The 21,944-nt window shown below is 44.8% G+C and overlaps 1 protein-coding gene across 6 annotated transcripts in view; it reads left to right on the top strand.

Moving 5' to 3' along the window:
* The window catches only part of POMGNT2 (protein O-linked mannose N-acetylglucosaminyltransferase 2 (beta 1,4-)), a 31,313-nt gene extending 20,197 nt beyond the window's left edge, over positions 1-11,116 (top strand). Inside the window, exons 1-3 of one of the 6 annotated variants that reach the window (XM_068205643.1) lie at positions 202-428; positions 5,286-5,435; positions 8,809-11,116. In XM_068205643.1, the coding sequence (XP_068061744.1) occupies positions 8,901-10,637 (1,737 nt within the window). In that variant the 5' untranslated portion in view covers positions 202-428; positions 5,286-5,435; positions 8,809-8,900 and the 3' untranslated portion in view covers positions 10,638-11,116. Of the gene's footprint in view, positions 1-201; positions 429-481; positions 694-5,285; positions 5,436-8,808 lie in introns of those variants that run through there. The other 5 variants (XM_068205623.1, XM_068205649.1, XM_068205658.1 and 2 more) reach the window with 5 other exon arrangements.
* Positions 11,117-21,944: the final 10,828 nt, after the last annotated feature.

Here is a 21,944-nt window from a genome sequence, read left to right as displayed (position 1 = left end):
TGAAAATACCGTTCCCTGGATCTCTGAAGGGGGGCAGTCACAGCCCTGTTCAATTCTAAACCATTTGCTGACCGTCACAGCTGGGAAATTGCTTTCCGGGTGCCAAGGGAATTACTAGAAAGCACAACGAAAGGCTTTCACGCCTTCAAGCAAGGGCCATTTTTTCCCTTCTCTCCTATTGTTTTCTTCTTTTGTGTGAAGTGTTCGGAGTAGCAGTGGCGTTAATGATCCTCAAAAGCAGGATTTCTAAGATGCGTGTGTCCCCCCTCCCCAAAGCAGTTCCCTGCTCGTCTCCCAAGACATGCTCAGCTCCGTGAAACAGCACGGTGGTGTTTGTTTCAGTGTGGCCGCCCGTCGGGGATTTGCAGGAATACTGCAGCAAATCATCCTGCATGCAAGGCTGACCTCTGGGAGGCTAACAAATTGAGGTGAGCCAGCTGGAGCGATAGGACACTGCCGGCAGACAGAGCATGCTCAGACCTGGGGGAGAAAGGTAGCTCAGGCTGCCGGTGGTGCACGGGTTACGGTGCCGAGAGCTCTTAGAAGGGATTTTTGCTTTTTCTTTGTGGTGAGGAAAGAAGAGGACTGGAGAGTGCTCGTTCCCCTGCAAAGCATAGCTTTAAGGTGTCTTCTTTTTTCTTTCTCCTGTGAAAGAGGCACCGGATAGCATTTCCTGTTATTTAGCAACACCAGGTATGCGTGCATGTGCTGAAACACTGATCTACCAGTGATAGTACTTCCAAGACTGAAAAGGTTGCAGATGCTCTGAATTACTGTATTTCTTTGCTGGTGTCATTGTAACTGTGCTGTGTTTGCTGTGCTGATCACATACGGCTCTGAATTCAGTTTTGTTGGCAGTCCTGGTTGCAGGGTACCGAGGAGAGGGGGGAGGTTGGCATGTTTTCGATGATATCTCCTCGCTCCCCCCTTAGTTCACACTGAATCCCTCCTCTGTGCGTGTGTTCATGTGGGGAGGGAGTCAGTAGTTCATTTGTAATCCCACGTCTTTGTAGTCTCTCTTTGTTTGACTAGTGGTTTGCTTTATCATTTTTAAACAAAAGTGTCATAGGGAAAACATCTCTGGTATGGACTAAATTCTGTAGGTTTGCAGAAATGTATTTCTTGCCCGACACGTGCTGCTATGGGATTACTTTTTTTTTTTTTTTTTTTTTTACCTTCCCCTAAAAACATGCTAATGTGGAGCTTGTGGTAACCAAGGAGGGATTGTCGCTTTTCTTATTGGTTGCACTGTGCTCTGAACAATTTTGGCTCCTGCTTAGGATCTGCAGCACACAGGAGCGGTCCTGGGCACCATGCTGATGGAAAGAAGGGAGAGCTCAGGCTGCCAGTGCTGCGAAGCACCAGTCCCAGTACCTGAATAACACAGGTACTCTGCCTGCTGGAGAACACAGAAAGAAAGGATAGATAAAATACAGAGAATAACAAATGGCAGCTAAAGCCCAGAGGCACAGTTGGAGTGGCTGAAGATCCTCTTGTTCAGTACTTTGGGATTTCACATCATACTCTTTTTAATTCAGTTTTGCAGCATTAGTCAATTTTGCCTTCAGCCACCCTTGCTCTGTCTTTGCTTTAGGCAGACCACTAAAGTAAGATAAAACTTCTGCTCTCTTGACACTTTTTTTTCTGACAAAGGTATCTTTGTTTACAGGCTAAAAACAAGAGACCAGACCAAACGAGAGGTTTTTTCCTCGTATGACAGGGCTGTTAATGACAATGTAACCAGATAGGTTTCAATGGGATACTCGCCTGAACAAAGATCAGCTGGAATGAACTCTGCCTGTTAAGCTTTCCCCTCTGTCTAGCCACGGTTATTTTGAGTTACTTGGGTTTTCATCTTTAGGCTTGGGACTCTCAGAAGGTGAACAAGACTTGAGGGCTGAGAGAAATACATTTTTTTCCTCTTTTTCGTCACCTTTTTAGCTCATTTTCCTTACATCTCTCACCTCAAGCTTGTTTATCAAAAATGCATCTTTTTTAAGGGAATTTTCTTGAGATCTGGGATTTTGTATGGGGAAAGAATTTCATACTCCATTATGGATGTAGAGCTCGGAAATGCAGATCTTAAAAGCCCAAGAAGTATTCTTTTTAGATTTATACTTTTAGCTCAGCTTTGTGGCTTGCTTCTATGCATTGACTGCTTAGTGATGGAATTTTTTTTGACCTGTTATTTTGTAGATCAAGACAGGAGTATCAACAAATATTAAATCAATGGCTGCTAGTCATTGTGAAAGGTTGGATCTCTTCCTGTCCCAGCTCTCACAGACTCGGGAATTTAATTGCAGAAAACTTGGGTTTTCTATCCATAAGTGCAGCTGGGAGGTGTCCTGTAGCCACCAGTCTTCTCCTGTTCATGTAGGTACTTTTGCAGTAGGGAACATTGCACAGAGCCTCAGTCTCCTTGGTTGCAGTCTTGTATAGAAAGATTTACAGTTTTGCTTTCTATTCCTCACTTATGCTGAACCATAAAAACTGAAGATGGACCTAATTTTGATCACGACTATCTATAGATAAGGTTTTTATAAAACAGGGGCTTTTAAAATATATTGTTATATTTTGAATTTTTTTTTCTGAATAAAGCTCTATTTTAAAAATTCTTCTTGAGACTACATAGTCAAGATATTCTTATTTTTCATGTCCCCTCTTTGTATCAGGCTTCAGTAATGATATTTTTATCTTTAACTGCTGGGCTTACTCCCTCTACAAGAATCTGCTCTTTTCCTGTTTAAAAAGTCAGCACTTCTACAGTTGGCTGATTTTTACAAAGAAAATGTTCCAGTATATCAATCATTCAGTGTACCATCCTTTCTTTAATGTGCTGTGTACTGTGAAAGATATATGTATCTCATTAAATAAATAGAGTGAATAAGATGATAACAGCTTTTTGGGCTATGGGGATTGACTTGCTTGTAGTTCTGTGGGAATCTGTGACAGAGATGAGAATAAAAGCAAATTCTTGGCTGCCGAATCCCAACTCCCCCTCATTCCAATTGGGAAAGTTGCCTTCTAGCAACTTCTGCTTTGAGGATGAATGAAGTAGGTATTTAAAACTGCATGTGTTGCATACACTGAATCCTTAGCTAAGCTTCTTGCATCAGGGATGGCAGAAAGAACAGAAGACATTTTGCAGGGGAAGTGCAGTATGCCATGTTTGCATGCTTTTCTTTTCCTGTACTGGTCCTGGAAAGCCAGTCTAGCAAGAGATAGGTCCAGGGTTAGGGAGTGCTGATGGGGAAAATGTCCTTGAGGAGGGAATATCTGCTCCTACCCCTCCCACTGTTACCGTAACAAGTCCATTTCTTGCCCATGCAACTCTGCCCTAATTCCTTCGCTGTCCTGTGGCAAGGGCAGCCCCAGTCCGCTTCCAGTTGTGTTGCGTTTCTGGCTACTGTGGAGATGGTTCTGTTTGGACACCCTGCCACCACTGGCAGGCCGTGCACAGGAGCTGACCAGCTGGGCCAAAGCCAAGTTGGCCTTCATGTGGAGGCATTTCCCTCTGTGCACAGAGTGGTGATGCTCTCTGGAAATGTGTCTCCTTCATGCCTTTTGGTTTTCCATTTTATGAGGCTTTTTAGCCTGCTATAGCTATGGGAAGCTGAACATTGGCCTGGAAAATGTTTGGGCAGTTGGTAACAAAAGTTCATCAAAGCCTAAACAGACAAAACCAGCACTTCTCATTTTGTTAATACCTGCGGGAATAGGTGACCTCTTTTTAGGCATGTTGGTCACCCTGTTCACCCTTGTTCTCCCTAATCAAGCTCTTGGTTTTTTCCCCTTTGGGGGTCTTAGTAGTGTATGTTTGTCTTTTTTGTAGTTGGGATTTTTTATGTGGATTTTGTAGCTTTTCTCCCTATTTCTTACCTAAATTGCAATTTTTAAAATGGAGAGGAGATTTGGAACACTGTCCATCATATTAATAGCTTTAGTGATTCATCCTACTGTAGCTTCACAATTAAAAAAAGAACAACAGAACTCATCTCCTAAATGAATCCAAACAGATCTTTGTGCCAACTGCCTATTAGTAGAAATTCCTCTCTCATCCCACCCACTCTAATCTCCTAGGCATGTTAACAGGAGATGGAGAACAGTGTCTCCATCTATGCTTCCTATGTCCTTACCACTTCCTGAGGATGTTTAATACATCAGATAACCTGTAGCTAACAGGCAGAAGGTACTGTTGTGTCCAAACTTGCATGAGAGTGTTCTGGATCTGCAAGACACTGGAGGGCTCTGCCAGAAGTGCCTGCTGAAGAAACCAGATGAATATTCCTGAAGACTTCACCTGCTCACCAGCAGCCAGTGCTAGTTAGAGGAGAAGTAGTTGGGCTGTGAGAATGAAACGGTGATGCTTTTGCTAAGTGAATGGGGGTGGAGGAAGAAAATGGGGTAAGCTTTTCATGCCTGTGAACTCTTGGAAAAAGAGTAAAGATGAGCTGACCAAAAATAGAGTGCCTCCCACAGGCTCTTAGATGCTGGAGCAGCATCCATTGTGGCTGAACTGCAAGCCTCAGGATATGCTCTTAATTCCGCTGCACAGTCTTGAGCTGCCCCCACACTGGTGTTTTTATTGAACTCTCCTTGTCTGGCTCTAAGACTGCTGCCTCCTGCCCTGTCAGCATCACTGCCAGGGAAATCTGCCTCTTCTACCTCCCTCTCTCACTCCTTCTGCTCCCTTGCAGCCCAGTCCTCTCGGGAGTCCTCAAGGGCACATTCCATCCGCTCCCGTGGGACATCATTGCCCTCTGCCAGCTTGGCAGCCAGAAGCTCTGTGCAGCTTTTACATGCACGTCTCTCTGGCTTGGCTCTGGTCTATCAGTTGCCGTGTCTCCTGGTGCTGAAGGATGGTGCTTTAGCATTTCAAAGCAGAGAGTGGAAAAATGTCAGTCCAATCGATTCCTTTGGTAACTGGGGCATATTACTCACGTGGAGCAGAGCCCTGGGTATCCCAGTGTCACTGGGAAGCAAGAGGGTGGATGAACATGGTAGGGATGGGGAGGAGGCGGTATGTGGGCAGCCTGGGGGGTGACTGGCCTAGGGACTGCCCTCCATATAGAAAGAAACAGCACAGAGCTGCTCTTAAGAAAAGTAGCAGTGTGTCTGGCCTGCCACTTCTGCAAGTGCCTTTCAGTTCTTAGGATGTTCTCTGATGACACCGTGGGAGTTGCAGCTCTAGACCCATTTCATGAGGGAGATTTAGTAATGAAAGTTTCTTTTATTGTGAAGCAGCTCTCTTCAGGTGGAAAACTAAATGCTTTCACCTGTTTCAGTGTTACCCTCTGCCTCCTGGGAAAGTTTCTTATCCCAGGTCTACTGCTGCTGACAGCACTTTATGACTGATCTCAGCTTGGGGGACTGAGGAACCAGGGGATGTGGAGAGTGATTGCTTGGCTTTACTCCCTCAGTGCAGCCTCTCTTGGGTATGTAAAAGCAAACAGTGGGATTGTTTGTTAGTATTTATGCTCTATCATTCCCTAAGGGGCCAAAAATTATAGTTCCTGAAGGTCTGTTTTCACTGAAAGTGTCAGATTGAAAAAAAGTGGATGATAAAATGTGGGAAAACAGGCAAAGAATTAAGACAGTTCTCTGAGTACCTGTGAAATTCTCCTTTCATTTCTGCCTGCAACACCCCTTCCTGTCCACATCCTGTTGTTCACTTCCATCAAAAGCAGCTTTCTCCCAAGCAGCATGAACCAGGATTTAGGAACTGGCAATGAGGAACAGAAATGAAGATGGATTACTTTAGCATTGCTAGCATTTAACATATATTCCTGACACCTGGTTAGCTAAAGCACATACACTCACTTCAGCTAAGTGCAGGGAAGTGAAAGAGCTGCAGTGAGGGAAGAGGTAGAAGAGGGCCTTGCCGGTGATTTTTAGTAAAAATCTGAGTTGTTCATTCCTAGCCATTTAGCAGGTATGGCTGTGGCAGAGTCTGAAATGAGAATTGCTAACATCTGAACATTGGCTGCATCTCTGAAGTGCCTCTTATGCCTTTCCCTTGGGGCTGGAAGGGAGAGAACAAATCAGTCAGGGGTGAAACATCTGAACAGGCTGTTTTCAAGGAGACCTGTTTGGCTCAAGGGGTTTGTAATGGTCAGCAGAGCTCCCCACCACCTAAATGCCTGTCAAATGCTGGTGGCATCAGTGGTGTTTTTATGGACTGTGGGATTCTTGTGCCTTTGAAACACCCACACATACACACTCACCTCGCCATAATGGAGTAATAGAGAAGTCATGTGGTTTTCCCTCCTCTGCTAAGTTGTTGCAACTTGCATTGACTCTGTTGAACTTGTATGTGCTTTGTTCTTCTGACAGAAGTTAAATTTCATAATGCCTGTGGGCTGGCCTTCCTTTAAGGGTGTGCTTGCAGGAGAGTACTTGTTAAAGGTCTCCTCCATGAACTGATAGGCAGGCTTTGCACGTGGCTGCTGGGGCTCGATCCTTTCCTTGCTGATGCTGTTGAAGTCACTTAAAGCTGTGCTCACAAGATGAGAGGTTTGTAGTGGAGAGGTTATGTACAGAATTAGATGATATCATTATACATTTTTCAAAGGCACTGAAGAAGTAAAATAAAGCTTTGAAAGTTGGTATCAATAAAATAATTCAGGATCTGTCCCCATCAAAATTTTCTCTTCCTGAAAACTGATTTGACTGCATTAGCAGAACCTGAGTGATGTATTGCTGTCCCCAGTGGGTTTCTCTTCCAGGCTGTCCATGGAATAGCCATGGTCGAGAGTTGCACAGCCATGAGGAGCAGCAGTCACCCCCGCTGACAGAGGAGGACAGATTGAGATGTGATGTGATAGCCATCATTTTTCTGTGCAGGATATCTGTGGTACCTGGGACAAGACCCGGTTAAAATTGCTGTGGTGGAAACAAACGCTAAGTGTTAGAAAAGAGTTTATCACAGTCCTTTATGCCTCTCTTGATAGAGACTGGCTGAAGAGATGAATGAGCACTAAGAATGAGATAGAGAAGCATCTTTGGGGCATGGTTTATGGAGAGTTGATCCTGCCCTGATAATCAGATGATCACTCTAGGTCCCTTTTCTTTTTTTCCATGGTTGAAATCAAAACAACACATTTTTAATTTGCTGCTTGCTTTTAGGGAGTTTGTAAATGAAGCAGTTTTTCAGATCTTTTGCCAAAGGAGATGGACATAATTTCTCTTTCATTCGAGAAATTGAAATTAATTTGTTGCTCAGGCCCCCAGAGATCACCTCTTGAGTTTGTGTGGCTTACATCTAACACTTGTTCCTTTGGCATTATTCAGACTCCCACATACCTTCAATTCTTGCTAAAATAGACCCCCCAAGTGTAGGAATCCCTTTTGACTTCATTGAGTTCCATGATTCTCCATTCAATCCCAAATTGCAGGATCAAGCTTTTAAGTTGCAGTAGCTCTTTTCAAAGGAGCCCTTTTGGCAGTAGAGGAGGTGTTTGCTTTGGTCCCAAGTATGCCTGTCTAACTTCCTCCACATTGCAATGTAAGAAGTTCCTCTTGGTTGAAATGCTAAAGGATGCTTGGGATGTCAGAACATGTGCTTGAGACATTGCTTTTTTTCCCCCATGGCAAACTTGCACCAAAAGAAATTTAAAATTGCTGCCTTTAAAAATGGCAGCTAGAAACAATCTAGTGAGGTAAATACGAATCAGAAATTTCCCTTCCTGAAGTTCTCCATGAGTCACAGGAGCAATTATTTACAGCCTGACTAGCAGTGAATCTTGATGCATAAAGAAAATTGAAGCCCATAAATTCTGTAGGTGAATCAATATCTCAATTGAAGTTCACAGCTGAAGTTATAATCAATACTCTGATTATAAGCCAGTAGTGTTTCTGCATAGAAGGAAAACAGCATCAGGCTCTAACAGAAGAAGATTCAGGGAGGCTTTGGAGCAGCACAGAAAAGGTTCTCAAGTTGGAATGGGAAAATGCCAACAGTGAAACCCTTAAATGCATTAGCTTATCATTTGTATAAGGGCTGGCTGTGCTGTGCAAGCCAGGCTCTCACTAAATGAAGGTCTGATTGCTTTAATGACACATCAGTTCCTCTCATAAAGAGCACAGCTCTCCTCTCTTCCATGCCAATATTTATTTTGAAAGGCTAGGCAGTTCCTAGCCTTTGATCCTGGATTGCAGCCAGAGCAACACCCTGGTGACTGGGGATTCTCCCTCAGGGCAATCTGTAGACCTGCAAGTCCTTCCCCCACCCCTGGATAAAATGAAATTGAATGTAATGTTCACTAGTTCACATTGCACACTGGAGTGTAGCAAAATCTGTCCTGGCAATACTTCCCGAGCTATTGCTACCTGCACACTGAAGGTGAGGGCACCGCTCAGTGCTCTCAGCCATACAATGCAGGAGGAGGAGCTGGGGCTCCCAGTCCTCTGCAGGTGGCCCAGTGATTGCAGTGCTCTGTTTCCTCTCACTGAGGGAGTGGTCTGCAAAAAGCAGAGTGATCCAGAGTCCCAGAAAAAATACTTTTCTTTCTAACGGATCTTCATATAGCTCATCCTTAAAGTCTTTTACATTTTCTTCTTCAAAAGCATAGAAATGAAAATGAGAGAGGAGCCTTCCTGTAGAGCAGCTCCCAGTTCTGTTTGCTTTATATTTTTTTACAGTTTTAGGGAGAGCTTTGTCACTTTTTTTGTTCTTTCCTCTCATTCCCTGGAAGGGGAAAAAATTACTGAAAGAAGCCTAAACTCTCTTGAATAGTCCGTAAAATATGATTTATGTTGGAGCTGTAAACCTGATGTTTAAAGGATCCTCTCTTCTTTTATTTTCCACAGGTCTTTGCCCTCACCATGTCAAAGAATGTTAATGATGCGTTCCCTTTCCATTGCATTCCCCACCTGTCATCCTGCTAGGATCTAGCTACAGAATGAACATTGCAGCTGTGTTCAATGCCCTGCTCGTGTCCATCCTCGCTGCCGTGCTGTGGAAGTACATCAGACTGTGCGATCATGCTGCCATGGTGGAGGAGGAGTTGGTCCTCATGCGCCAGTCTCAGGAACTGTCTGAGGCTCAGATTGACTACCATGCAGCTCTGCAGGCCCTGGTGGAGAACGGTACCAGGATGGTGTGCACTGGCAGGATGCACACCGACCGCATCTGCCGCTTTGAGTCCCTCTGCTACTCTACCGAGGCTGAGGAGTTTGTCTACTTTCACAGCAACTCCTCCGTCATGCTGCCCAACCTGGGCTCCCGGAGGTTCCAGCCGGCTCTGCTCGACCTCTCCTCTGTGGAAGATCACAACACCCAGTACTTCAACTTTGTGGAGCTGCCAGCTGCTGCGCTGAAGTTTATGCCAAAGCCGGTCTTCGTGCCTGATGTGGCGTTGATTGCCAACAGGTTCAACCCAGACAACCTGATGCACGTCTTTCATGACGACCTCCTCCCCATCTATTACACCATGCAGCAGTTCTCTGACTTAGATCTGGAGGCACGACTCTTCTTCATGGAAGGGTGGAGTGAAGGTATTCACTTTGACCTCTACAAGTTACTGAGTAACAAGCAGCCACTCCTCCGGGAGGAGCTTAAAACCCTGGGCAGGCTCCTCTGCTTTACCAAATCCTATGTGGGACTATCCAAAATCACCACCTGGTACCAGTATGGATTTGTCCAGCCACAAGGGCCAAAGGCTAACATCTTGGTTTCTGGTAATGAGATCAGGCAGTTCACCAAATTCATGATGCAGAAACTGAACATCAGCTTGGAGGAAAGCTCCAGTGAGGAGTACATTGTAGTCTTCAGTCGGACAATCAACAGACTTATCCTAAATGAGGCAGAACTAATCCTGGCTCTTGCTCAGGAGTTTCAGATGAAAACCATTTCCGTCTCTCTGGAGGAGCATTCATTTTCTGACATCGTCCGGTTGATCAGCAATGCGTCCATGCTGGTCAGCATGCACGGGGCCCAATTAGTCATGTCGCTCTTCCTGCCAAGAGGGGCCACCGTGGTGGAGCTCTTCCCATATGCTATCAACCCCGAACACTACACCCCTTACAAAACCCTGGCAACCCTTCCTGGCATGGACCTGCAGTACATTGCCTGGCAGAACACGGACAGGGAAGACACCGTAGCCTACCCGGACAGACCTTGGGATCAGGGTGGGATTGCTCATCTGGACAAAGCTGAGCAGGAGCGCATCATTAAGAGCACGGAGGTGCCGCGGCACCTCTGCTGCCGCAACCCTGAGTGGCTGTTCCGTGCCTACCAGGACACAAAGGTGAACATCCCGTCTCTCATACACGTGATTAGGCAGACTGTGAAGTCTAAGCCCGGACCCAAGAAGCAGAAGTGGTCTGGTAGCCTCTACCCTGGCAAAGTGAGAGATGCCAAGTGCCAGGCCTCTGTCCAGGGCACGAGTGAAGCTAAACTTGCTGTGTCCTGGCAGATCCCCTGGAATCTGAGGTATCTCAAGGTCAGAGAAGTAAAATACGAAGTGTGGATACAAGAGCAAGGGGAAAACACTTACATGCCTTATATATTGTCCCATCAGAATCACACCTTCTCAGAAAACATTAAGCCCTTCACAATATACCTGGTGTGGATACGCTGCATCTTCAACAAAAATCTTCTGGGACCTTTTGCAGATGTGCTCTTGTGTAGTACATAACCCGCTGCACTACCTGTACAGCTCTAACCTGCTCTCCACTCCATCTGTGGTTTAAAACTTGTCATCTTGTAGTTTGTAGAGGGCTGAAGAGGACTAGACTGTACCAGTGCCTAAGTGTCCATTTTATTGCACTCCACATGTATTCTTTCAATGGCATTTATTTCCAGTGAGTGTTTGGGAAAAAAAAAAAAAAAAAAAAAAAAGAGAGAAACTTCCAGAGGTTAAATTACATGCTGAATACATGTAATTGAAAACAGAATGGAAGTGAATTGTGTGTACCTTGGTCGTGATTTAAATTTGCTCCTATTGTGTGGTGACTATTTAAGCACAGCGTTAAAGCGCAGTTAATTCCATGGCTAAGTGGGCAATTCTCATCAGCTTTTTCACTGTGAGTTATATTTTTTTGTAACTCTTGTCTGTAACTTTGAGTTCAAGTTTTTGTACGAGAGCCTTCATTAAACTGCTGTAAACCTCCTCAATACTTTTCTGCATTTTATTATTTATCCATTGCTGTGATAAAATGTGTATCTGTAGCTTCCTGTGTTTATATTTTGGCTGAAGAGAATGACTACAGACTACAGCTTCATGTTTAAAATCAGATTTTAATGCACCCCTATTGCAAAAAGTTGAAGTAACAGATAAGTAGAAGGGATGGAGTAGGTGAAATAATTTACTGTGCTTTAGGAGTTTTCATTTTGTGAGTTATGTACAGGTGTGTGAGAAAGGAGTGGAGTGATTTGGGAGAGCTGAAGAGCTGATGGGGAAGAGATTGCATTTACAGCAATCTGCTCAAGAAAATCCTTTTTTTTTTTTTTTTTTTTTGGTATTTCATCAGAATAATCTGTTGATAATACCTACTAATAGGTACATGCTTTGCTGGGGAATAGGCAAGGGAAGCTTTCTGTGCATAGGTGTTCCTGGATGTTGGTGGAAGGAAGCAGAGTCAGGCAGGAAACAGGTAGGTATGCCAGGGAATTGGGCTGGCCAGAGAATGTGGCAGGGATCAGGCTGATGACACTCACACCTCTGTTACTCCAGTGGGGGGAGTAGTTTAGTCTAGATTCAAATTCATTTTCCCTGAGATCAGAATCTGGCTTCATTGCCAGGCTAACACACTGACTACTTTGGACCTGATTCTCAGATCTGCTTTAGCTGGAGACCCTAAATGGCACTGTCTTTGAAAAATGGCTCTGAGTCACAAGTGAAGTTCTTGAGGAGGGGAAAAGGAAAGGGGCGGGAGTGTGAGATGTTTCCCCGATAGATATTAGTATCCTCTATAGTTTATAACCAGTGTGGAAGCAAATGGGAAAGGGCTTTCTTCTTTCCCTCCAAGTCCACACCTTTCTCCCAAGGTCTGGATGGACATTTGAAGAATAGGATAAATGTCTTGCTTTCTGGGCTGATGAGCATCTCAAGGCAGGATTATTAATATGGCTTCTAAGGAGAGGGGGAGTACAAACGACTGTATAAATTTGGACAAGAAACAGAAGGATTGAAAAATGAGCAAAACACAGCACAACATTGGACCTTTGGGCAAGTGCTACTTCTGTAAATTCATATTCATTATATCTTGCTTTGTTTTCAAACATGTTTATGATTTAAAGGAAGGGAAGAAACAGAACACGAGTCCCAAAGTCTGCATTTGCTTTGCAATTTTAACCTTGCCAACTAATGATTTTTGCCTTGCTATTTTAAAGGGGCATGGGAATATTCCCATTGTTGTTTTCTTAGGACAAAATGGGCTTCTTGCTGAAGCAAGTATTTGAGCTGTATCCCAAAGTCTCCATGTGGCTGCACATTCCACACCATATATGTCAGAGCTGAGGTGAGAAGAATTTCCTAGAAGATGGCCGTGAAAGCAAGCTGTTCAGGGAAGCCTCCAGGACCTGTGGCTCCCCAGGAACTTGCTGGCCGATGAGCTCCCACTCACAAAAGGGTTTAGCAGCAGTCCTGCATCTCCACATCTATTCAAACTGAAGGCCGAGCCATCCTGCTGGCTCTTGCAAAGGTAGTATTGTTGGTACCCTATTCGGTAGTGAATAAGTCTTTGGACATCTGAAATTTAGTCAGCATTCATTTTGTATCAGTTCTAAAAATAATTTTCTTTGGGTGTGTGACCTGCCTGTGTTCTCCTAACCATTGTTCATATTGATATGCAGGATATTGACCTGCTTGTTGCCTTCCTGCCTGCTTTTCTCCATGCCTTTTGTAGTAATCCTATGCCTGTAATTTGTAGATCATCCCATTTCACTTAAAATTAGTTCCATATGATTGCAGATTTTATAACATTTGCAGATTGGTTACAGCACATTAACTGTTTTCTTCTCATATCCTAATGACTAATCAACAAAATTGGCTACAGAGCAATGAAGTATCATATATGTTGGTTTCTGTGCTCTTTACTCTGGCATGAAACAGTCTCATGTTCAGAGAGAGACTCATTTTTTCCAGAAGATAATCAAATGTGCTTTCCAAAAATGTGCATTCAGGTTCTGTCTTCCTCATCAGTGCTATGAGTACTTTATGAGGTGGGAAAAAAAAATTAAAAGAAGGGCTTTTTCCTTTTCAAATTCTCAGACAGCTGAACACTGAAGTTGTGCTGGTGATGTTGCCATTTGCCTCCAACACCTGCCCAGTGTAAAAGTGTCTGTGCTGGCACCTCACTGCTATACCTGAATTTCTCCTCTGCCAGAGCACACAGCAGTGAGAGCCCCTGGTGCCACGTGTAGCTGTCGTAAATTGGGCACAGTAATGTTATGGTGATTTATACTACCTCAAGAACTGCTCTGGAGTGCTGGCATCTTTCCATAGTAAATTTTCTTTCTTTTAAAAACTTTGCCATCAGTGCTTTGCAGGCCCATTCCATTTCTGAGGCCCAGACCTCCCATGTCCCATGGGCTCTTTGTTTCCCTTCCTCCTCTTTGTCAATGCCACTTCTTGATGGATCAGAAGGAATGTTTGCCTGGCATCATTTAAAGTTCTGTCCTATAGTGAACGCAGACTCTCTGTGCACAGGGCTGAGGCTGCATCTCTCAGGTGCAGGAAGTTAGGACTGGAGCTGGATTAGTCTATTTTTTTCATTGGGTGAGCTTGTGGGGCTCCTTTTGACAAGTTGCTTTGTGCAAAAGACCTGGAATTTCTACCACTGCATCATTTGGTTCTGCTCCCAAAGGGAATACATTATGCTCTCCGGTGCTGTCTGACCATGCTGTCCTAGAAGAAGAGAGTAGCTGGGATTAAATCCAGAACCCTTTGGGGGCAGTGCAGGATGCTGGTCTTGAACTCACTGCTGCTAGCCTTGTCCATTATTGCAGAGATGGATCATCCAGGAGGATTTCCTCTGGCTGCAGTTTCATATCTCCTTCTAAATAGACCGAGTGACCTTGGTCACCCAGGGTGGGTTTTACAGTTCCAGAAGGTGACTGGAGATAGATAATCGAAATACTTGGGTCTGCAGAGTTCAAATTGAGATGTTTCTGTCTCCTTCCTCTCCCCTCTCCTGGTTCATTTTTGACAGATCCTTTTCTTAAGGAAATTATAACTCTTAAGAGCAGTAACTTGGGACTTTGCAAAGTGCCTTTTTTGGCTTTACCAACTCAATCTCTAAGAGCTAAGTACATTACTCAAAGTAAATGTACAACAGGACTATTAGTTAAAAATCTGTTGATTTTTAAAATTTTTATGCTTGCTTCCATTTCAAGCCACTTTTTTGCCTCCATCTCTTAAGGCTTTGCATGGCCAGCGCTCTGGAATCTGTGGATGTCTCTTGTGCCAAGACACCGACACCTCACAGGACCCAAATTAAGTGAAGACACTTAGGATATTATTCATTTCAACACCGTGTAGGCTGTTGGTGTAGATGGCTCCGAGGCAGAGGCACATTTGCTGCAGGTGGACTGGCAAGGGCCCTGACACAAGCCTTTAGCCTCCTTAGGGCAGGAGTTGGTCCAAGTCCACAGCAAGGAGATTGTTGCTCTCTGGGATCCCTGGGTGAAAGGAACTCTATAAGGACTCCATCACTTAATTTGCATTGAACAAAACAGTGATGTCAGCATCTTTATTGCTGTATCTCTTCTGCTGAGCTGTATTAATAGCAGACTTATTTCTATAATATTTTTGCTTCTGGTGTCTATGCTGGTGGTTTAGTGGATAAAAGAGCACTTAATTTTCCCTTGCTGGACCTGGGAGAGGCACACTCTTGGAATGGCTTTCAATGTGATGACTGACAGTCCATCTGTGCTGTGGGTGGTATGAGAAGCATTACCATCTGCACGTGTGTGAGGCACATCACCGTCCTTATGTAAGAGAAGTCACCTCCCCCGGCGTGTCCCTCCTGAGGGGCTTTCAGCCAAACCCTCTGCTAGCGTGGGGCCGACTGCAACACAGAGAGCCATGGTGAATTTACAGTGATTGAGGGCCTAGCCCTGCTTGTCACCCTCTCAAGTCAGCCCTTCAGAACATGCTGATTACTAAATTAACTGTTAGCACGTTCAGACGGATGCATGGAATAGCCTCCTGTTTGCTCGAAATAACTTGGCAACAGTCGCCACCTTTAAATGCCACTTAGTCCTGCCATTTTCAAGTGTGCTGCCTTTAAAATTTAATTGAATTTTCCTTTGTTGGGTGTGCATTCAAACAGCTCGCTCCAATTGCCTGATTTACCTTCTGGGTTAGCTGTGTGCCTGTATGCATAATGTAGCATCCACCGACAGATCCACTCAGGGTAACATCTCTGTTCCTTGCCCTAGAGACTCCCTGCTCCTTTGTCTCTCCTTGCTTTAATGTTATCCTGGCCTCTAGCAATAGCCAGCCAGCGTGTGGGTAGGGTGGCTGGAGGTGGGACGGTCTGCAGGCATTCCATCCCCAGCAGCACTGTTGTTCTCCCGCTGCGAGTTTCCAGCAGGGTTACCCTGTGGATTTTCCTAGTGGTGTGATGTTTCTGTGATGAGTCAATTTCTCCTGCTTCTTCAGTCTGCCTGGCAAAAACCTGCCAGGTCCCTGTGGCTGTCCACAAATAGGTACTGGGGCAGCAGCTGCTCCGTGGGCTCCGGTGGATGTCCTGCTTTGGGGTGATTTCACCCGTGCTGAAAACCAGAGCTGGATGCTGTCCTTTCCCCACCTGCCAGCCCCAGGGGCCAGGTCTGCTTGTGTGGGTGGCAAGGTGTGACAGACACAAGCTCAGGCTGCTGCTCAAGCTGCCTAGCGGGGTAGAGGCACTAGTGGCCATCTGGCTGAGGTTTTAATGAAATGTGTCTGTTTTTTTGTGGGATTCTCACTCCAAGAAACATGGAGGAGAAGGAGGTGGCATGTGGGGGAGTAATCTGGAGTGAATTACTGGAAGATCTCTAGTTTTTAGGTGAGACACCAGAGGAGGACTGTAGATCAAAGCCTTTTGTTTTGGCACAGGAGTCCAAGATCTGCTGTTTGTACAAGTCCTCATCCCAATCCTGATACTCTGTTTCAAGGATTTCTATCATTCTCCATTACTTTGTCCTTTTTATTTGCTCTTTTTTAGATTCCATCTTCTGTTTTGCCATTAGAAGATGAAAAATCTGAGCTAGACTTTAGGCAGAGGGAAGCAGGGGGAGAGCTCCATGAGAAAACACCAGAGTGTCTCCAGCTGTGGCCAGGAAGCCCCTGACAGCAGTGCTTCTGCGCAACAATGGAAGATGAGTGCTGCCTTCCATATTTCATAAGCATTCTTTTTCATCTCTTTCCTTCTGATAAAGAAAGGTGCTTTCCTCCACACATGAATACTTGTCAGTTTCAGAGCCAGACAGCTGTGAAAAATCTCTTTCCTTTCTTTCTCCAAATTCCTTCCTCAGGATGGTGATGGTGCTTCATATGAGCAATTTGAAATGCTGTTTGCTTAGGGGGAAGAATAGGATTCGGTTGTCTGCGAGTGAGGGTTTCAGATGCTTTGCATTCTTGTTTTTTTCCCACCTCTCACTTGCTAAATTTTGGGCAGGAGGTGACTCTGTAGGACATCCTCTGGTTATTGCTGATGTCTGGAAGATGCTTGTCCTTGGAGAAAGTGGACAAAGAGACTTTGCTATGCAGCTCCAAAGGGCCAAACACCACAGGCGCATGTCCCAACTGGTTTTGTGAAAAACATTTCATTTCTCTGACAACTTTTCCTTCCTTCACAAAAAAACCCAAACAAACAAAACCAAACCAAGCAAAACAAAAGAAACAAACTCTATTAGGGAGAACTTCTGATGAAATATGTAAATTCCAGAGCTATCTTTCCACTCAAAACTGTTTTTGACACAATTTTCAACAATTGATTAGGGTCTGGGGGGGGGTTCTGATTAGACAGTGGTTTATTTATGCCATTTTCCTTTTCCCAGGCTAGAGGAAAGGCTGAGAAATTGGAAGGGCTGACCTGATAGTGCCTGTCTGCAGTGCCAAATTTTCAGTGGAAGTCTCAGGGCAGCCTTTTCCTCCCAAAACTCTTCTGCAAAGCTGGTAGGCAGAAGGAAAACTACCAAAGAGCAATTAGCTGCATTCCCTACATTGCACATTTCCCTTTTAGGTATCATCACCTTTCTGAGCAAGGACCTAATTTGAGTGTCCTCCTCAGGAAAAAAAAAAAAAAAACAAACAAACAAACAAAAAAACTTATTTCTTACAGCCCAGGTTTGGGAAAACTCTGACCAGCAGAGTCCACTTCCTATAGCAGTGGTGTAGGGAAGGGTGGCAGGTGTGTAACGCCAGGCTGTGATGGACACAGCTGCCGATGTGGCTTTTCCCAAGGTGAGCACCACTGCTCTTATCCTGCTCCTGCTGAGTTAATCCTTATCCTATGAAAAGCAAGAGCATATTGGTGGCCAGTTTGATGCATCCTCACCAGTAGCTCAGGTGAGGGCCACCTGGATAAGCACCACACATAAATAAGCTGCACAGTTCTAAGTAAGGATTTTGGCTCTGCTTTCTCGGTTCTGTTTTGCCATTAGAATATGAAAAATCTGAGCTGAAAATTCCCCTGAAATTTCAGGGGAAACCAAGACCCACAAAATTACCCATGTGGAGCAGTAGTGCACCTTGGTTTGTGCTGCTCCAGGCCAGATAAGCCATTTACCTGGAAACCCTCTCTGCTTGATGGAATTAAAGAGTATCTTACAGCCAACCCCACATGATCTGTAGGAAAATAAGATCACCATTAGGTGATCAACAGCTTCAGGAGCAAGCAAACATGCCTGAACACAGACAGGTGCCGTCAGTGTGTCCAGCTGTAGCTGCATGGAGCTTTTCCCTTTTTATCCCTGTTCTGGTCTGATAGCTCTTTTCATACCCTTTGCCTTCATGTAAACAACCACACGGGTTGCAGCGGAATAAACAAAAATCAAGCTCTTGAATGTCATTGCTTACCAGGAAAGAGACCAACGTGGAGCTCCATGAAGCCTGTGTGCAGTGCTGCAGGCACAGCCACCTTTGCTGGGGCTCTGCCCTAGTGGGGGCTGCAGCCACCTGCACTGCCTTGGGAGCCTACCTACCTTTGAATGGATATACAGCGGCAGGAGAAGTCTGGCAGTCACTGTAAAAGGGATCTGTTTATTGTTTAACTCTGAAGCTGCCTGACTCACAGGGGAACGTCTTCCTCTCCACGAAATCTAAACAGACTGGAAACGCATGTTTTTAGGCTGAAGTGTTTTGAAATGCTTTAAAAATGTAAACTATCCATAAATGCAAACTGATTGCAAATCTGCAGCTTGAAGCAGAGGCAACAAGAAGCATAACCCCAGCGCAATTTATTTTAAAATGTTTTTTCTGTTTCCATTTAAAGCATTTAAATAACCTGGTACCTCTAAATACACTGGTACCTCTACGCTCACCTGCTGTGCACCTGCTGCTACCCCAGCCCATCTCTCCAGCTGCCAAGAGCTCCAAATATTTCAGACCTTGATGTACAGTGTTTCTTTCAACATCCTGCCTACTGGAAGCCACGGTCCTACAGCACACCAAGCCATGAGGCTCTGGACTGCTTCACTGAGCTTGATTTATTTGCTTGAGACCAGGCATCACCAAGACCAAGCTGCCATTGTTCACTTGGAGGTGTAGCTCGGGGTAAATAATTTCCCAGTTTAGCTAAGAAGGCAGCTCAAACTCTGCCAGAGTGGGATCCCATATGTGATGGCAGGGCTTCAAAAGAAAATGCTGCTGACAGTGCGCTCACTCTGTTTTCCCATTATCCAAGCTGCATCCGTGGTGACATGAGGGTGATGCTCCAGGGCAGAGGCTGGGAAAGAGCACGAGGTTGGCACATGGTGGTGGTTTTCATCTGGTGTCCCCTGCCAAGCCCACCAGGTCACCCTGTCCCTGATCTGTGAGCCATTTTCTCCTCAGTTAACTCAGTTTGACAGTTCCAGCTGGTTCCAAGCCATCATAATTAATGCCACATCTTTCCCATTTCTCTCCGACTTTCAAACATGTGCCCAGGCTCCTGCCAGCTCTCATCAGCCACTCCCCTGGTGCCAGCAGAGTAGCAGCAAGCCAGAGAAAGGACCCAGTGGGCTTGCACCAATGGTGCAAGGCCAGGCTTTGCCAGGTCTGGATAGAACTGGTATGTCACCTCCCACCTCAGAAGTTTGCTCTTGGACTCTGCAAAAGTGGGATTAAAGCCTCTCTGCATTTGGTGGCAGCTTCCCTGTCCTCTTCCACTGTTTCCTGGCCAAGTCAAAGAACCGTGAAGAACCTGTGGGTGTGCTGGACTTGCTCCCCATCATTTATCAGAGTTGTTTCCTCCTTGAGGTGTTTCAAGCTCTCTTGAAAATTGAAACCCAGAGAGAGGACCTCTGCCATGCAAGAGGGTTATCTCAGTGCAGCCACTTATGTTCCCCTTTGTTCTCCACATTTACTTTCTTCCCTCCCATCTTCAGAGACAGTGCAATGATTTTTAAAAGACACCTGATTAAGGGTTTAATTTGAGGGGACTGCCAAAAAGATTGTGGATTAGAACATGTTTTACTCTGTTTTGCTAAAATGGAGATAAAAATCTGTCCAAACTCATTCCACACCTGGAGCTGAGAACTGCTCAAGGACTTCTCTGCAGGCATTCAAAGACCTGATTTATGACAACCAGGTTTTAGGTGAAACGTTTTTTTCTACTAGATAGCAAAAGTGAAAAATTAAGCCCTTCAAACTCTAGCTCTTCCCAGGCACATTGAGGAAATGGACATATTTCTCTCAAGTTTGGGGGCTGACATTTCAACATCGAGTTCAATGCTTGGGTTTAAGGATTTCTTTGGCATCTGGCTGGGATTTTATTGGGGTTGAAAGACAGAGCTTGTGAGTGTTTTATAAGCTGTTCCTTTACCTTTGAAGGGAACATCTATTGTTTATTAGTTTAAGAGAAGTACAAATTATACATTGAGTTCTTGTTTAATAACCTCCCCCAGTGCTCCAACACAATGGCAACTTAATCTCAATGTAGGGTGCTCTCTGGAGCTGAAGAAGATTCCAAAATCATGGGAAAAGAAGCACGCAAACCTCCATCTCCTTGTGCAGGGGAATCCTGTGACAGAGGGGATGTGGACACTGGTGGTGGGGTCTTGCAGAGTGTCAACTAATTTTGACTAATAGCTGAATATGTTAAAAAAAAAAAGTCTGGGTCTCCTCATGGATAATCACAAGCAGTAAATTAAATGTGTCTGGCTGGGAACATCCTGCCTTGTACTTTTTGCCACATGTATCTTGTGTATGTTGCCACCTGGAAGCTTAGTTGTCTGCATGTATTTGGTACCGACATCTCTATAAAATCCAAGGAAAATAAACTGTGAAGAGCCAGAGAGCTTTTAAGAGGAATGCTTTACAGAGGAAAAAAATACAGCATTGAAAAGACATCCAGCAGTTATTTCTTCTCTTGGGCTAGTTATGGTTTAAGATTTATTTGTTGTGGGAATAGTGAAGTTGGACCCAAGCTATTAATCCAAACCAGAGGGAGAGTTCAGCTGAGAAATATTTTCCTACCTGCCAAACTTCCCCCAACACGTAGAAAATCTGTTTCCCTGCTCATGGAGTTGGTTTTAGCTGTACTTTGTGTCTCAAGGGACCCATGTTTTTTTAATTTCTCAATGGAATTTAATCTTTAAATTCTCTTCCTTTGCAGACGAAGAAAGAAAGGAGAAATCATGGTGCTTGTGAGTAGGACCACAAGTGAAGGATCTCTTGGAGGGATAAAGGACAAAGCCAGCCTTGGTGAGGGCTCCCTGGGCTCCAGTAAGGTGATGGTTCCAACATCTTCCGGACAACACAGCCTTACCTGGAAATAGGTGTGACCCCTCAGTCCCAGTGTCCTCATAACTGAGACTGGGCTGAGCATCTGGATCAGGAATAAGGATCTGGGGGGAAGATTAGGGAATAGGAAGACAACAGGACTTGAATGGAAATGTTTGTTTTGCCCAAGGATTTTCATTTATTTGATTCACCTGGAAAAGCTGCAGCAGGCTCATTAGAAACCAGCTCAAGATTTGGTTTAATCTGCAGTCTCCTTTGCTCTTCTGGAAAGGGGCTGTTCCACCTTCTCCCCACTCCAGCCTAGTTCCCCAAACACTATGTACAGAACAGAGATGGGGGGGGTTAATGTTTAAGTTAACTATTTTTAAAATATTTATTCCTTACATGTCTGTTGGTGCCTCATTAGGGTGTTGGCTGAATGAATTATTTAATCTTTAAGGAAAAAAGATGTGGAATATTTTCTCTTTCTATCTAAGTGCTGATTAAAATGAATCCCAGCACTGTGGGGGGGCTTATGCAGTGGAGCCTGGGCTCTCCCCATTAGCTGGGTAGCACACTACCTCTTATTATCCCATTCTTACAAATAAGCTTTGATGCACTTAGTTCCAGAACTTGCTCATCAGACATCTCATACCAGCCTCATGAGCCCAGCCCAAACCTTTAGAGAGCTCCAGCCAAAGGACCTCCTTTTTATCATACATGGAGATATCATACAGAACAACTCCCTGAGAGTATGTGAGGGGCAGGAAGATGAGGGACAAGGGGGCACTTTCTTTACTGATTCCCCATTAAATGGTTTCCACACAAGCCTTTGCTGCCTTTGTGCCCTCACCCCATCCAGTTCATCTATGTGTGGTCTAGCTGCAATCTCCATTGCACTGCAGAGGTGGGGGAAAAAAGATTTAGTGCAAAATGAATGATGGCTGCCCCAGCTCGTGTGAACCAAGGATGCAGGATTGCTTCTGCAGCGTGTGAGAAGATGCTGACAGGAGGCACCTTTCTTCCCCTGCACCCTTGCAAGAGCTTAAACTAATGGCATCACATTCAAAAAATTAATGGTATCATCATTAT

This window comes from Anomalospiza imberbis, chromosome 1, assembly GCF_031753505.1.
Source record: "Anomalospiza imberbis isolate Cuckoo-Finch-1a 21T00152 chromosome 1, ASM3175350v1, whole genome shotgun sequence".
Classification (NCBI taxonomy): domain Eukaryota; kingdom Metazoa; phylum Chordata; class Aves; order Passeriformes; family Viduidae; genus Anomalospiza; species Anomalospiza imberbis.
This window is presented reverse-complemented; position numbering and strand designations above follow the sequence as displayed.